We start from the raw sequence: 16,329 nt of genomic DNA, 5'->3' as shown, positions 1-16,329 counted from the left end.
GGGTGGCTATGAGTCAGAATTAATTTGCTTTCATCTTTCTCTCTTTTCTGCGGTTTTGCTATTTTAGCTCGATAAGAAGCCCTCGCCACATCGTCTCCCTACAGAGACAGAATGTTTCCAGTGTGTGGAGGTGTGAAACTCTTGCTAGGACTCTTGTATCCCTGTCTCGGTAACTACCACCAAATGATTGGTGGGCTGTGCAAATAGGCTAGGAGCCCTGGGGGTGTCGTGGGTGCTAACAAGACCAGTTCAAAACCACCAGCGGTTCTTCAGGACAAAAATGAGGCTTTCTACGTGTGTCCGTCCCCAAAACCCACGGGGATAGCTCGACTTTGTCTTCCAGGGTCTCTGTAAGTCAGAATCAACCTGACAGCAATGGGTTTATGCAAACAGGGTGTGTGTAACATTAATAGAGGGGTTGGTCAGTTTTAGTTACCATCCCCTTGTCTATAGCGATGAGCCATTTTTGAGGCAGAGGGGAAAAAATTCAAGTACCACCTGAACAGCCACCAGTGCAGCTTGATCAAAAGCTCTGTCTGAGGTGCCAGAGGACCAGAGACTGTGGAGGACACACGTGACAGACCGGAGGAGAGACTGTGAGGCAGAACAGTGCCCTGGCTCGCTGGCCCTAGAAGCAGGAGCCAAGGGACCGTGTGCCTGAGAGGTTGAGGACCGCAGAGATTTTGGCTGCTGGCTGAAAGGAGGAGTTGCGGTGGGCTCATCACTGTATCCTCATCGTTTACCGATCCTGACTGGAGTGGCCGTCCATACCAGAGTCGGCAATGCAGGGAGCAGCGTGGAGGCCTGTCTGCACATGCGGCCCTCCATGCTGTGCTTGTCGAGTGGAATCCCTCCGAGTTTTCTCTCTTGCTCTCACGTCTTTAGCTGTGAATCTTTTCACTGTGCTCTGAATGAGTTTGTGGAGTCAGTTGGGTTTCCATCCACAAGCACATTGTCTTCTGTGACACTGGTTGCGTTCTCCATACTCCATCTGCACTCTTACCACTGTGTGTTTTCTGTGCCCACCCCTCCCAGGCCTTCCTGCATTGAGGGATAGTCTCGGGCTTCAGGTCTTCCTGGTGGTGGTCACTGTGCAGACCTGTGTGTTATGCAGTCGAAAGCTAAGCCACAGCATCCCAGGCTTGAAAGTTGTCTGAGGGCCATAGTTCAGGGTCTGCCAGTCTCTGTGAGACCAGTAAGCCTAGCCTTTTCATGCTTCTTAATTTTGCTCATTTTTCTCCCACTCTGTCCACCCACTGTCATTGAGTCAATCCCAACTCATCTGGACCACAGGACCGAGCAGACCATACAGTTTCCAAGGCTATAAATCTTGATGGAAGAAAACAGCCTCACCTTTCTCTGGTGGAGCAGCTGGTGAGTTTGAACCACCAACCATTCAGGTAGAGTAGCCCAAGACTTCATCCACTGTGCCATCAGGTGCCTTTCTAGTCCATTCCGGACCTTCTAATGATTCTGTCCAGTGTGGTCAATAATGATCACCAGGTGCCACAGAGTTCTAGTCTCAGTTTGTGGTACATGCGGTCGCTAGTCCTAGGACTAAATCAGCGGTTCTCAAGCTGTGGGTCGTGACCCCTTTGGGGTTTCAAACGACCCTTTCACAGGGGTTGCCTGATTCAAAACAGTAGCAAAATGAGTTATGAAGTAGCAATGAAAATCATTTTATGGCTGGGGGGTCACCACACATGAGGAACTGTATTAGGAAGGTTGAGCACCACCGGACTCAATGCTTCCATGCATCTTTGAGATCTTTCACTCTGCTTTGCTCTGGACCGGACACAAAGCACCCTTAGAAAGTATGCTTTCCAATTACCCCAACCCAATAGAAAGCCCATTCTTCTCCAGTTAATGACCAAAGGATTGTTAAACGTCCTGTATCCTCTCAAAGGCTATGCCCATCTTACTTGAATTTCTCAAATCTTGAGTTACAATGAAAAAGTGAGTATGCTTTTAGACTGTACCAATGATCTTTGGATCACTTTCGCTTTACTCCGCAATTGTTCATTGATTATCTTGGAAATGGAAAATCTTGACCCTGCGCAGGGAATTTGAGGCTGTAAATCATTAAGGAAACAGATAACCTCGTCTTTCTCCTGCGGAGATGTTTGTGGATTTGAATGGCCAATCTGGTGTTAGCAACTGAACACTTGACTGACAGCACCACCAAGACGCTCTAGACACTTGACTGTAGTATCTCTTAGTGTAAGTAGTAATTACAGCAATCTGGAGTCTAGAAGAGATTGAGACGAGTGAAAATTGCCCTTAAAAACCAGACACACGTATTTAAATGCAGTTATCCATCTCTTGGCAGTTTACTTTCAGTACGTGGATCTTGTTGATATCAGCTTTCATTGCTATAAACTAATAACAAGGCTTCTCTAACTGAGTTATTGGTAAGAGTATGAAGAATAAGACTGTGGAAAGAATTTTAGTTTTTTGGGGTGGAAATACCTCCAGCCCTTGGCTTCTTGTGAGAAAGAATTCACTTGGAAGCCTGGTTTGCGATCCAAGTGAGTTTTATAAAGGACAGAGCAGTGGTTCTCAACCTTCCTAAGGCCGCGACCCTTTCATACGGTTTCTCATGTTGTGGTGACCCCACCCCACCCAACCATAAAATTGTTTTCATTGCTACTTCATCACTGTCATTTTGCTACAGTTTTGAATCGGGTAACCCCTATGAAAGGGTTGTTCAACGACTGCTGGGACAGAAGCAGTTTCCGGTTTTCCATGGGCACTTTCAGGGCGCTTCACACCCACATGTGGAGACCTGAGGCCAGAGGAGCTCAGCTGGGAGCAGCTTGAGAAAAAGATAAAAGGCTCTGGATTCTGGCTTTTTCAGGCCCTTTGTTGGGAGGCCAGATTGGGGCCCACCCAGGTGTACAGCCCACCTAGGTGCACTGCCCCTTCCTGGCTCAGAGCTTGAATTTTGGAGCACGCCCAGTGGACACCTGGCCCCTGTTCTGACTGCCTGGCAGAATCTCTCATAGTGCAGGGCCCATTTTTAGCAAAGTCTGTGGATCTCATTTCTCATGAGGTTTTACTTCTACCACCTTGTTTCCCATTTCCAATCCCCCCCTCATCTTTTTGAGGAAGATGGCTTCCCTGTACCTTTGCTATCTTGAATGTTAAGCCCTTTGAATACCTTACTTATTCAAAATATAGCACCTACGCCGATCAAGCCAATTCCTATCACAGCAGCCCTGTAGAACTGTGCCGTGGGACATCTCAGGATGCAGGCTGTTCGAGAAGCCGACTTCTACATCTTTCTTTTGCAGAATGGCTGGTGGGCTTCAACCACCAACCGTCAAGTTACCAGCTGAGCTCTTTAACCACAGCCCCAGGGCTCCCTCAGACACTAATAGGTAAATACACTTACTACTTGCCGAGCAAGGTTTGGATAATGTTAGTGGGAACATTCTGTGGCAGCCAAGACTGTGGGGAAATTTAATGATACACTCTTTAAAGTGCTACATCAAAAATGTATGGCTCCAGAAGGATGAAGTTAAGCGGTTGGAGGTAGCTGGTTAGATAAGTAAATATAGATATCCAGTCACTCACATTTCTAAAGTTAACTCCCGCAACTACACAAGTCTGGGTACAATCTTTTATCGCAGTGGACAGAGAAGTAGCCACTCGGTGCAGCTGTTTGTTATTTGTCATCTGCTCTCCTCTTCTGCTTCTTCCTGGCCCTACACCAATCACATGGGATTACGACCTCCCTCACTTCTTCTGCAATGCGAAGTACCCCCTACGCTTACATGCTTTTTTGTACAATTCTATATAAAGCCAGCATTTTAAAGCACTATGAGTCAACCCTCCTACCTCTGTTAAGATAAGGGCCTCCCTTAATAGAGTATGACTGTGTACAAGTTTTGTTTGTTTTTCAATAACTTTTTCTTGTACCAAGAACTCTAGCTTCCAAGGTTTTAGTTCAGAAGTTTTAACTCATTCCAGATGTTTGTAGAAAGAAAAATATGTTATAGATGGAGGAAATTTGAGATATTTCAGGATTGTCACTGGTAAACAGAGGAATCTTAGGGGAATTGTTTTAATGGTCAAGAAAAAAGCAGGCCTACTTGAAACTTGAGTTTCAAGTTCAAAAAGAAGGAAGTTGGCCATCCATGATTATAATGAATCATAGTATTATTTCAAAAGGAATCATTTCCAAAATATTAGTAACGGCCAAGCACACACACAGACAGAGATGTTGTTGACGCTTCTTTCTCCTCACGCATCCTCGTGTCCATCACAGTGTCCTTTGCATGGGTAACCTGGACACTGTGCTTATCAGACCGCAGGGTTCCAGATTGTGTGCTACACAAACATCGGGCCATGTGTCAGCTTTGACATTTCTTGCCTTTGACATCTCAGATGGATTGAACCACAGGAATAACTGAACAGAGCAGATTGGATAAAGAGAACGAATGGAAACTTGTGCTGGTTTGAAATGCCCTAGGTTTGAGGTTTGAAGAGGTCATTCCTTCGAGGTTGACTGGCACCAGAAAGGAAACTGTCGCCGTGACCCCCAGTTTGACCAGGGCCACAGCACTGAACGGAAAGAGCCTGGTCAATGCTCTTGAAGGCTGGACTCGGTGAGTGTTTACAGTTTCAAAATTCCAAGAAAACGTATCTTTGCCGTCCACGGATGCAGACTGTCAAAGGTGACGCAACTCAGAGGCAGGCACACAGGAGGTGCTACTTGTTGGCTTTTCAGAAACTTAAGATAGTGCCTTTTGCTGAACTTTTTTTTTTTAAATAAAGGTTTCGTTCTGGAATAAGTTTAGATTTACCAAGAAGTTTCAAAAATAGTACAGGGCTCTCATATGCTTTTTCAAAAATAGCCTCGGGGCCACACGCGACCTCCTCTTGCTCCTGAGGCCGACTTGGCCCACCTTCCAACCTTCCTACAGAGTCTGACCCCAGCCCACAACACTCCTGTGCTGGGTTCCACAGGTCGCGGCACTGACCCAGGACTCACAGGTTATCCTCATGAAGATACACAGCTTACAATTCAGGTGAGAAGTGCTCAGGATACCGCCATTCAGCCAGGAGTTTCTTCGCTGCTGGGCCTGCAGGCAGCCTCTGTCTGGCCTCAGACCCTTGGCCTGGCGTCGGCCCTGCTTGGGCAGTGCCACAAAGCTCTTCTAGGGCTGCCAGTAAATGCCCCAAAGTGCCCACTCCACTGTCAGCCTGAAGGCAAGGGCACTCCGCGCCAGCTGTGAGCTCACAGACCCAAGCCGGCTTCCCTGCTCTGCGGGCTGGGAAGCCCACTGCTCTGTCATGTTCTCGCTCCCGTTTCTGCTCTTCCCACGCTCCTGCCGCTCCTGTCCTGTGAGAAGTGTCTGCTGGATCCAGGGGGTTCCACGCACAGGGAGGGACCTCGGGGCAAAGCTCACTCTCTGCTCCGGGTCCTTCTCTGCTGGCAGTCAGATCCCTGCCTCCTGTTCCTTAGATGGCGGCTTTTATCCCGGCAGATGGTAAGCAGAGCCTTGTGAACCGTGACTCAGGCCTTACAACCAGTCTCCCCACGCTTTCACCCAGACCCACCAGGGTCACGGAGCCCAGGATGTGGCTTGAAGCACCATGTTAAAGCACTGCCACCCCTCCCTCTCCTTTCCTTCGTGCTGACATCTTACACGGTCCTGGCGCATTTGTCAAAAATAAAAACACCAATATTACTTCTCAGAACAGCCATTGTTCGGACGTCTCCATGCTGCCACGGCATCCTGTTCCGGGATCCAGCCATTCGCCCAGTGCGCGGCCAGAGTGCTGCTCCTGAACACTGCTCTTAGTGGTCCTCTGCCCTCATTTCAGCCGCCTTTTGAAAACCCTGCCGTAACTTTAAAGCCAGTAGGGAGAAAGAAACCTGGTGACCAGAGGCATTTTGGATTTCTGTTTAACCTTGGGGAGAACGACGCAGTCCAGCTCTGGGCTTGCCAGCAGACACTCTCAGTTAAAGAATCGCAGTCCAAATACCCGGCTCTTCCCAGCCTTGCGGCTCTCCCACAAAGGATGCGGACGGAGGGGTGTCCTGTTCGTTTGTCCAGGACCAACAGCTCACCTTTGTTATTCCAAGATGTATCCTTCCACCAGTCAGGACGGCTCTGTTCCTTGAAGATCCCATGGTAGCTTCAAAGCCAGAGCACAAGCTTTGGGGCGAAGCCGTGGGAATCAGCTGCTCTTCCGTCACTCACTGCGTCCCTGGGAGCTCCCAGCCTCACTTGTCAAAGGGAGCAAAAAGGACCGACCGCAAGGACTTGAGTTAGTCTGATTTCTCTTAGAGATTTAGGGAGGAACTGTAGCATTTTAAAACAAGCTGTTGGGGCAAACGAATGATCAAAGGGAAAAACAGCAGCCATTGATGGTACAGGGGTCTGGCCACGCAGTGCCCGGCTGAGGGACATGTCAGGTAGCCTGCAGAGCACAGAAGAGAAGACGTTTCCCTGTTTTCTGCCGCCCCCCCCCTTCTGCTAATTCTCATTTTGTATCACACTCACGTGACTTAATGTGTTCCTCACGGGATATCGTTTTGGCCCTGAAGCCCTGAGGCCTGTCTCCTCGACAGCTCCCATTGGTACAGAGCCACACCAAGACTTGCCCTCTCCCCTCTGTTCTCAGCTTGATCCAGACCAGGGTCCACGCAGCACGAGGCCAGGGCAGGGAGGGTTTTGTTGTTTTTAACATTTTGAATCCATGATCAGTCCCAGGAAAAGAAAAGAGCTGCTTCGCCGTCTTAAAGGATTTATGATTCATTTGCCATTTGCTTTTCACCAATTCCAGTTTAATCCTGCTTGCAGAATAGTAAAATCCACAAGTAACCTCACATTTTCAACCTGGCCCAGCAACCTAACTGTCCCCCTCACTTTGCCAGTAACTGCTGTGTGCCCGCCCAGGCGCCTCTCCCTTTTCCTTGCTCTCCACTCCCCTGCCCTGCCCACTGGCAGGGAGCCTCTGTGAGTCATCCCAAGACCAGGAGATCAAGTGGGGAGACCAAAAGAAAAGCAACAAAGCCCTGGGTAACCAAGGCCCAAACACAAAGTGTCAGCACCTCAAGGGTGTTTTTATACCTTTCAAATTGCAAAAATAAAGAAAGAAATTGCTCAGTAATTTTCCAGAAAGATATTGGTTTGGGGGCCAAAGATTGGTGCCCCACCCCCCAGCAGGTTCTCAATAAACATTTATTAAACAAATACAGATGCAGCGAGCCCCTAGCCCCCTGGCTGATGAGCGACTAGCCCACCCTGATAAAAACGGACCATTTGCCTAGCTTAGGAAAATAAGAGGCAATGGGGTCCCACAAGACTGCAGCAGCAGACCTCTGGGCGCTGGGGCAAAGGTTCACATAGTAATGGATGTGGATCTCCACCCCCTGCCTCCCCCCCCCCCCCCAGTTGTGTGGTGAGCATCTGCGCACCAGACCACAGCTTTCCAACAGGGAACCAAGACAGCAGGGCCGAAGAACCAGATCAGTGAGATCTGCTTATGAAAACATCTTAGAAACCAGGTTATAGAAACACTCGCTTTGATGCTGTCCAGATTATGCCTGCCAATTACGTGAGCTCTGCGGCGGGTCCTGGCGTATATCAGTGTAGGGCTAACAGAAGCCTCTGAAGAAAAAGTGGCTGCCAACATCCTGGGACTTTGTTGCATGGTGGTGGCCTGTGTGGTCACTGGCATTTCATGTACTAGCAGGGTCGGCCCGAGTGAACAGGATTCAGCAGAGCGTCCAGAGGAAGGATAGACGATGAGGGACCCGTAGGCTGTGCAGGGCAGAGCGACCAGCCACTGAAAACCGTATGGACAGCATTGGAACATTGTCAGAGATAGTGCCAGAAGGGGGGCCCATCAGGTCAGAAAAATCCTCACTGGCATTGTGTCGAGGCTGACTTACAGTGACCCTACGAGATAGGTTAGCACTACCCTGTGAGTTTCTAAGACGATAACTCTTACCAGGAGTAGAAAGGCCCATCTCCCTCCAGAGGAGCAGCTGGTGGTTTTGAACTGCTGACTTTTGTAATCCAACATGCCACCAGCGCTCCTCCGTCGGGTCAGAAGGCACTCACTCAAAAGACGCGCCAGGAAGAGCTGTCTCCTCAAAGTAGTCAGCCGTAAGGACTCCGAAGGCGGACAGCCTGCTGGGATAGAGCTTCCAGGACCTTCATTTGCTGAGGAGCTATGACAAAATGAAAAACTGCTCCGAGCATCAACTAGCCGACCGGAACCTGGAATGTACGAAGTGTACGTCAAGGAAATTGGAAGTCATCACAGTGAAATGGAATGCATGATCTCTAGGTATTAGTGAGCGGAAATGGACTTGCACCATTTAGAATCAGAAATCACATGGTTTGCTATGTGGGGAACAACCCACGCAAGAGGAGTGCCATCGCTTACCTCTGCAACAAGGGCATCTCAAGAACTACCTTGAAGTACAGGAAAATCCAGTCAATGAATCTATTATTCAAACGAGGCACCAGCCAGTGGTGCAGAAATTGCAAATTGCCACCAGTATCTTCTGTCTGAAACCGATCAAACATGCAATCATGGTGCATTGGTCATTACTGGCCACTGGAATGCAAACTTTGGAAACAGGAAGGCACAGTCATTGGAAACCATGGCCTTAGTGACAGGGCCAAAGCTGGAGAGCACATGATAGAATTTTGCAAGACCAATGATGTCTTCATAGGTTTCTTTTTCCAACAACGCAGAGGCGACTGTACATGTGGGCCTCTCCAGAGTATACGAGGAAGTCAAATTGACTGCTTCCGTGGGAGGAGACGCGGAAGCTCAACGGCAACTCAAATTAGGCCAGGGGCCAACTATGACTTGGACCAACTGTGAGTCAATTGCTCATATGCAATTTCAGGTGAAGCTGGGGAAAATCAAAGTCAGCCTGCCAGAGCCAACATACCAGTTGAGTCTGCCCCACCTGCATCTCGAGAAGCTCTCGAGAAGAGCTGTAATGCTTGAGGTTGACTGCACCAAGCACACTAAGCACCAGTGACAGAAGGCCTGATGAGCTGTGCAGGACATCAAGGACAGCTTTCTTGAAAAAGCAAAAGGTCATTAAACAATAAAACAGGAAAGAAAGAGAAGATCAAAATGGATGTCAGAACAGACTCTCAAACTCGCCTTTTAATTGTAGGGTAACTGAAGGAATGGAAGAAATGAGGAAATCAAAAAGCTAAACAGAAAATTTCAAAATGAAGTGTGCAAAGACCTAGAGTTAGAAAGACCAAAAAGGAGTAACACATAGTGTATCTGAAACGGAAATGTTTTAAAAACTCGAGTCTTGAGGCTCAGTATTGAAATATTCTGTGGGGAATATATACTGATGCAAGAACCATCAAACAAAGACGGAAAGAATTCCCAAGTTACTGTACCAAAAGTAACGGGCGTGTCAAGAGACAGCATCTGAGCAAGCACCAAGTCCACGCTGCTCTACAAGCAGTAGCCAACAACAAGCTTGAGGAACTGACGGCAGACCAATCAACGGCTTCCACAGCTGAGAAGTCTAGCCAGGAAATCTGAAAGGCAGTTACTTGCCCAAGTGACTGCGAGAGATCCTATTTGAATCCATTCCAAAGGTGACCCACAGAATGCCCGCATTATAGAACAGTATCACTGAGATCACATGCAAGTGTAATCCCCGCCACAATTGCAGCAGTGCATGGGCAGGAAGCGGCCCAAGGCTCAGGCCAGATTCAGAAGAGGACGTGGGACGAGGGATGTCCTTGCTGAGTCAGATGGATGGGTCGTGGTTAAAAGTAGAGAATATCAGAGAGATGCGTGCGTTTCACTGATTATGCAAAAGCATTTGACTGTGGGTCATAAAGAACTATGGACAGCCTTGAAAAGAATGGGAATTCCAGGACCCTGCATTGCAGCGCGCTCCACTCCTGCGGAACCCGTACGTGGATCAAGAGGCAGTTGTGTGAACAAGAACTGGGGAATGGTGCATGGTTCGAAATCAGGAAAGATGCCTCCGGGTTGTGTCCTCTCGCCATACTCAGTCTAGATGACGAGCGAACCACCAGAGCTGGATTCTACGGCGAATACAGCATGGGGATGGGAAGAAGGCTAAGAGCAGCCTGCGGTGCACAGATGACAGGAGCCTGCTTGCTGAATGCGAGGACGTGAGCGTCTGCTGCTGAGCGCCCAGGACTGCGCCTTCAGTGGGGATCACGACTCAGTGTAGACAACCGGCGTCCTCACAACCGGACCAATATGCAACGTGGTCCACAAAAAGACTGAAGAGGTTGAATCCCTTTTCCCTGCGTCCACAATCAATGCTTGTGAAAACAGCAGTCCGCAGATTTAACAGCGCACTGCAATGGATAAATCTGCTGCACATGACCTCTTTAAAGTTGAAAAGCAAAAAAAAAAAAGTTGAAAAGCAACTGAGGGATCAAGCAGGAAGCAGGTGTTTTGAGAATGATGGTGGCAACATATGCAAGAATGTGCTGGACACAAATGATGTACATAAGGATTTTGAAAAGAGTTGTATGAGCCCCTAATAAAATGATTTTAAAAAAGTGTTGAAAAGCAAGGATGTGCTTTTCCGGCACCGACGACCGCTCAGTGATCATGCCTCTCACAAAGGATCTCCTTCACCCCTCTCCTGAAGAGGAGAAGAGAAAACACAAGAAGAAGCGCCTGGTGCAGAGCCCTAATTCCTACTTCATGGATGTCAAATGCCCAGGCTGCTATAAAATCACCACGGGCTTCAGCCATGCACAAGCAGTAGTTTTGTGTGTCGGCTGCTCTACTGTCCTCTGTCAGCCGACAGGGGGAAAAGCAAGGCTCCCAGAAGGATGCTCCTTCAGACGGAAGCGGCACTAAAAGACCCTGGGTCACGATGAGTGGGAAGCCATTCTAATCAACCCATTGTGGATTTAAAAAAAAGAAAAGAAAAGCAAGGATGTAACTTTGCAGACTCAGGTGCGCCTAACCCCAGCCATGGTATTTTCAATCACCTCATGTGCATATGAAAATTGGACATTGAATATGGAAAAGCAAAGAAAAATCGATGCATTTGAACGATGGTGTTTGCAAATATCGAAAATAACATGGGCTGCCAAAAGAACAAACATCCGTCTTGGAGGAAGGACGACCAGAATGCTCCTTAGCGGCCAGGTGGGGAGACTTCGTGGAAGTACTTCATACATGTCAGCAGGGACCAGTCCCTGGAGAAGGGCCGCGAGAAAGAGGCAGGCCTTCAATCAGAACTATTGTGAGGATGGTGCCGAACCAGGTGGCACTTAGTCTTCTTGTGCCAGGGTTGCTGTATCAAGACCGACCGGAAGACACCTAACCACCACCGCCACTGCCACCTAACCACCACCACCACCTACCCACCACCACCACTACCACCTAACCACCACTGCCAGCGCCACCTACCCACCACCACCACCACCTACCCACCACCACCACTGCCACCTAACCACCACTGCCACCGCCACCACCACCTAACCACCACCACCCCCTAACCACCACTGCCACCGCCACCTACCCAACACCACCACTGCCACCTAACCACCACTGCCACCGCCACCACCACCTAACCACCACCACCCCCTAACCACCACTGCCACCACCACCTACCCACCACCACCACTACAACCTAACCACCACTGCCACCGCCACCTACCCACCACCACCACTGCCACCTAACCACTGCCACCTAACCACCACTGCCACCGCCACCACCACCTAACCACCACCACCCCCTAACCACCACTGCCACCACCACCTATCCACCACCACCACTGCCACCTAACCACCACTGCCACCGCCACCTAACCACCACTGCCACCACCACCTACCCACCACCACCTACCCACCACCACCACCACCGCCGCCACCTAACCACCACCTAACCACCACCACCGCCACCTACCCACCACCACCGCCACCTAACCACCACCACCACTGCCACCACCACCTACCCACCACCACCACCACCGCCGCCACCTAACCACCACCTACCCACCACCACCGCCACCTACCCACCACCACCGCCACCTACCCACCACCGCCACCTAACCACCACCACCACTGCCACCTAACCACCGCCACCTAACCACCACAACTACCACCTAACCACCGCCACCTAACCAGCACAAGTAGTAGCCTGGGGTACCAGGCTAAGTATCTTGGCTGCTAACAGGAGGCCAGCAATTTGAACCCAGGAGTCTGTGGGCTAACGGTGAGGCAGTCTGCTTCTGTCCGGACTCACAGCCTCAGAAACCTTAGGGAGCAGTTCCACTGTTTTATAGGGTGAGTCGGACTGGACACGATGCCAGTGTTTAACTCAGATCTGCGTGGTCAGTGTGCACTTCTGTGCCTTGCTTCTAAAGGATGGATCGGCACCCGAAGGAGCTAGCAGCCTAGAGGGACATGACTGTCCTTACTTCAACAGGCGGGCTGACCCAGAGCTACAAACAGGGAGTTTTCATTAGCACAGGCAGGGCAGCCTGCTGTGTGTGAGCAGCGTGGCTCCAGTGATGTGCAGATTTACTTACATTCTGCTCTGTTCAAGAAATCATTTCAAAGCAGAGAGCCATGGGAAATTCCAGTTAATGAGACAAACATGAAATTCAACCCATATCAGCATGCATAGCTTGTTATCTCACCCAGTTTTTGGCTGTAACCATTTCCAAAAAAAATCCTTTGGAGACTCGTAATCCATGAAACAGCGATTAGGTCATCTAGGAGCCAGCAGGCCACCCTGGGGTTGAGAGACCTTCAGTGGCTTTGGGCTTCCCGTCCTATAGCAAGTTCACGGCAGAGGTGTCAGCCCAGGGCTCCTGGATTCCAGCCCGGGTTCGGGAGCTGGGCAGTGCGATGGCTCAGTGGATTGAACCCACCTAGTAGCACCACGAGAGAGGCCGAGACAACCCTATGGGCTGAACTAAGAAAAAGACCAAGACACAGTTTTGTTTTTTTATACCAAATAGACTTTGGAAGCTCCCAAGGCAGGTAGGGAAGGGAAGGGGTCAGACTAAGCTAGACCGTAGACTGGCGGTAACGTGTCAGAGCTGAGGGGATAGGGCTGGCTACTGGCTAGTTGGAGAAGTAGCATACGTTGTGCATACAAAAGTTGATGAACTGAAATGTAAACCTCCACCTAACTCACAAGTTAAAAAACCACCACACTGGTTGTACGCTCGGTACGTAACATCCTAACGACAATAAGCTATTACATACCGAATATGTGAGAAAAGAAACCCTACGGGGCCGCTTTAATCTGTCGTGTGGGGTCACTCTCAGTGAAAACTGACGGGACAGCAGCCCCCCACAGAGCCCTGTTGCCCACACTGTGGCGCCTATCTCTGCAGACAGCTCTTGAAAATGGACCCTAGTGGGGAGACAGAATGGTTTGGATAGCCAGCTGGCAGGCGAGGGTGCAGTAACAGGATCACCGCCCAGCAGAATAGCTGGGGGCCACGCCATTCCGTGTCACCTCCATGGCTTCAATAGCAGAGCTCTCAAGTTGAGCACTTAATGCAAAATTCAAATGAGCGAGCAAGCTCTTTGGGGCGACAGGAGAGTGTATAATGCTCTCCCACAGCTGAGAGCGCCTGCCTCCTCCTAAGGCTGGGGGGTATTTGCCTTGGGATTTTTCAAGAAAGGAGAGTAAGTTAATTTAAGTATATACACCATTTCTCTTACATTGGTTTTCACCCTTGAGAACTGAGAGAAAATGATTAATCTCCTACAAAGTCTATCTTCTCAGTGCCATTAGGAACCTTTCCCAATTTGCATTGAATACATTAGCAATGGACTTGCACCTTCACCTTCTCTTTAGGCTGCAGGAACAGAAAGTGCTTTCTGAATCTTCCAAATCCTTTATCAATAAGACCTTTAACCCACTACTGTGAAGTCGATTCTCACAGCAACGCTGTAAGGCGGCGTGGAGCTGCTTGCTAAGGTTTCTGGGGCTGTAAACCCTCATGGGACAGAAAACCCCTTGCTCTCGCAGAGCAGCCAGTGGGCTCAAACTGCTGATCCATAGCCCACGGCACCACCCAGGCTCCTCCCAGGGAAACAATATGAAACAGAGAAGCAGAAACATTTATTGGGAAACCACCAAGCAGTGCGCACAACTGATGGAAAACTGGAAACAAGGACTGAGGGAGTCAGGCAGTGGAGACCCGGGGCGAGAATGGTTCTCCCACTTCAACACGTCACTGAATTTTCCATGTACGATTTGTTGAATTGGTATATGTTCTGCTGTGTGTATTTGCAACAAGTTTTTAAATGTGAGAATTGATATTAAAATTAATTCTGTTACACCAAGTCCACTCAAAACCCATGCATGGCTAGTAGGTAGCTGCGTGCTGGACGTGGAAACAGGATGTACCATCCCCCCAGTGGCCTCTGCTTCTCCAGACAATTGTGCAAGTAGAGACTGTCTTTACACTTGCGTCCTTTCATGAGCCATGTCTGCCCTGTCCAGTCTCCACGTCTGAGACTGGTTGAAGCAGGTCCTTCTTCAATCACTACAAGGCATGTTTTTAGGTTTAGGCCTGCTTCTCCATGTGTGCACATATAAAAGTGCTCTCTACATGGTCCACAGCTGCCTGTTCTGCTTCCCTCCAACAGTGCAGCTTGCCTCTCTGGGTCTCTACCCACGTGGCTTCTCCTTTCCATCTGTACAAGCTTCCTCCCACCCCACCTTTCAGCTGAGCTAACGCGTTTTCTTAACACTAAACTGCAGCATTTCCAGACCTAACTGACCAGCCACCAGCCCTGAGCTACTATTTTTGGTGACCCGTGTTGAGTAGATTCCGACCCAAAGCAACCTTTGTATGAGAAGCAAACACTGCCTGCTCCTGTGCCCTCACAATTCCGCTTGAGTCCACTGTTGCAGTCACTGTGCCAACCCATCTCTCCAAGGGTCTTCCTCACGTACTGTACTCGTCTGTGTCCCGTGTAGGATGTGATTATCCCCAAAGCAATCCTTGAAAGCAGGCGTTCCCGTTGAGTGATTCGGCTTCCATAAATAAGGTCACTTAATTAATGAAGGAGAGGCAAATCAAGAACCAGTCGACTTTTCTGTAACAAGCACCGGTGGAAAGAATCCTTGGTAATGTGTTTTTTTTAATCCCTTTAGACCATTCTACCTCCTCCACACCCCTGCGGGCTCACACCTGTGCATGGCATTCACTTTCTGAGGACTGTTCCGTGGCTGCACGCTCGGTTTGGTTGGTGTTTCATGTTTGTTCTTTCTCTAGACAATTTGAGAAGTGAGGCGAGCTTTTTGCCTTTAAATTCTTTGTTGCTCAACACATGAAGGGAAATATATTTGATGTGCAACATTTGTTGACTAGTCCTTTCTCCTTTCAATGAGGGTGTGTCCAAAAGTCTTGCTACAAAATCATAGGAACCTGTAACAAAAATCGATGTAAGCGTGTCTCTTTCCCGTACTCAGACCTTCTGGCGTGTCAGATGGCAGTTTTGGTATCCTCCAGTCTGTCACTGACAGGGCAAGATGAGTACTGTCGGGTGGATGGTGTGTGTGTACACACAGGATAGAAAACAATTCCTCACAACTTACCTAGCTGGCCTTCTCACCAGTGTAGTTTTCAATTGTTAAAATTCTTAATCCTCAAATAAATCTATCAAGATGATCCTCTTTGGAATTCCAAGTCAGTATCCTTCTGAGCCGACTGCACTGTGGTCAATCTAGCCAGCCCAATGGATCTCTTCACAGCCGTTCTCATTGGACCTCTCCAGGCACCGGAGGAGGAGGACAGGTGTACTACTAAAAGAACTGACTGCAGAGATGTAAACACATTTTTTGGAAGAAACTTGTAGGAACTGGAACTTTAGCTGTGCTTTTCATATTAACCCTTGAGTTAAATCTATTGAAAAGGTAAGAAAAACTTTAGGATATGTCACCCTACAAGTAATATTTGTGATGTGGCTGAAGTGGGTTTCTGATCTTTTCCACATCTCTGAATCCTAAAATGAAAGACCATGTGTCACATGATTTCAATGTCACAGAACTCAATGCCTACATAAAATTTCTTCTGTTCCCTCAGGAAAGGTAGCTTATTCATTCCTATTTTATTTCTGCTTTGAGGCAATCACTTAGGAAGTGGACGGATTGGTGAATAATAAAATGAACTCAATCTTGACTAGGAATAGGACCGCCGGACCCGTATGACCTTTGCAGATTAGCTCCTGATTCCCCAATGTTTCTGGGGCTCCTGAGCCCATCACTGGGATTCGTGTTTAGCATTTGGCCTGCAGCTGTTGGCCAGTCGGCCATACCTAGAATGTGGCTCCCAGGCAGCACAGCCACCT

The 16,329-nt window shown here is 49.0% G+C and overlaps 1 protein-coding gene across 1 annotated transcript; it reads left to right on the top strand.

The window, feature by feature from the left end:
• The first annotated feature begins 10,590 nt into the window (after positions 1–10,590).
• LOC142454558 (small ribosomal subunit protein eS27-like) lies at positions 10,591–10,857 on the top strand. Its single transcript, XM_075555831.1, has one exon. It carries the CDS (start codon positions 10,603–10,605, stop codon positions 10,855–10,857), a length of 255 nt encoding a protein of 84 aa, XP_075411946.1. The 5' UTR covers positions 10,591–10,602.
• The last annotated feature ends 5,472 nt before the right edge of the window (positions 10,858–16,329 follow it).

The sequence above is a fragment of the Tenrec ecaudatus genome, chromosome 8 (assembly GCF_050624435.1).
Source record: "Tenrec ecaudatus isolate mTenEca1 chromosome 8, mTenEca1.hap1, whole genome shotgun sequence".
NCBI classification, from domain to species: Eukaryota; Metazoa; Chordata; class Mammalia; order Afrosoricida; family Tenrecidae; genus Tenrec; species Tenrec ecaudatus.
Note: the sequence above shows the minus strand (reverse complement) of the source record. Positions and strands in the feature narration are given on the sequence as shown.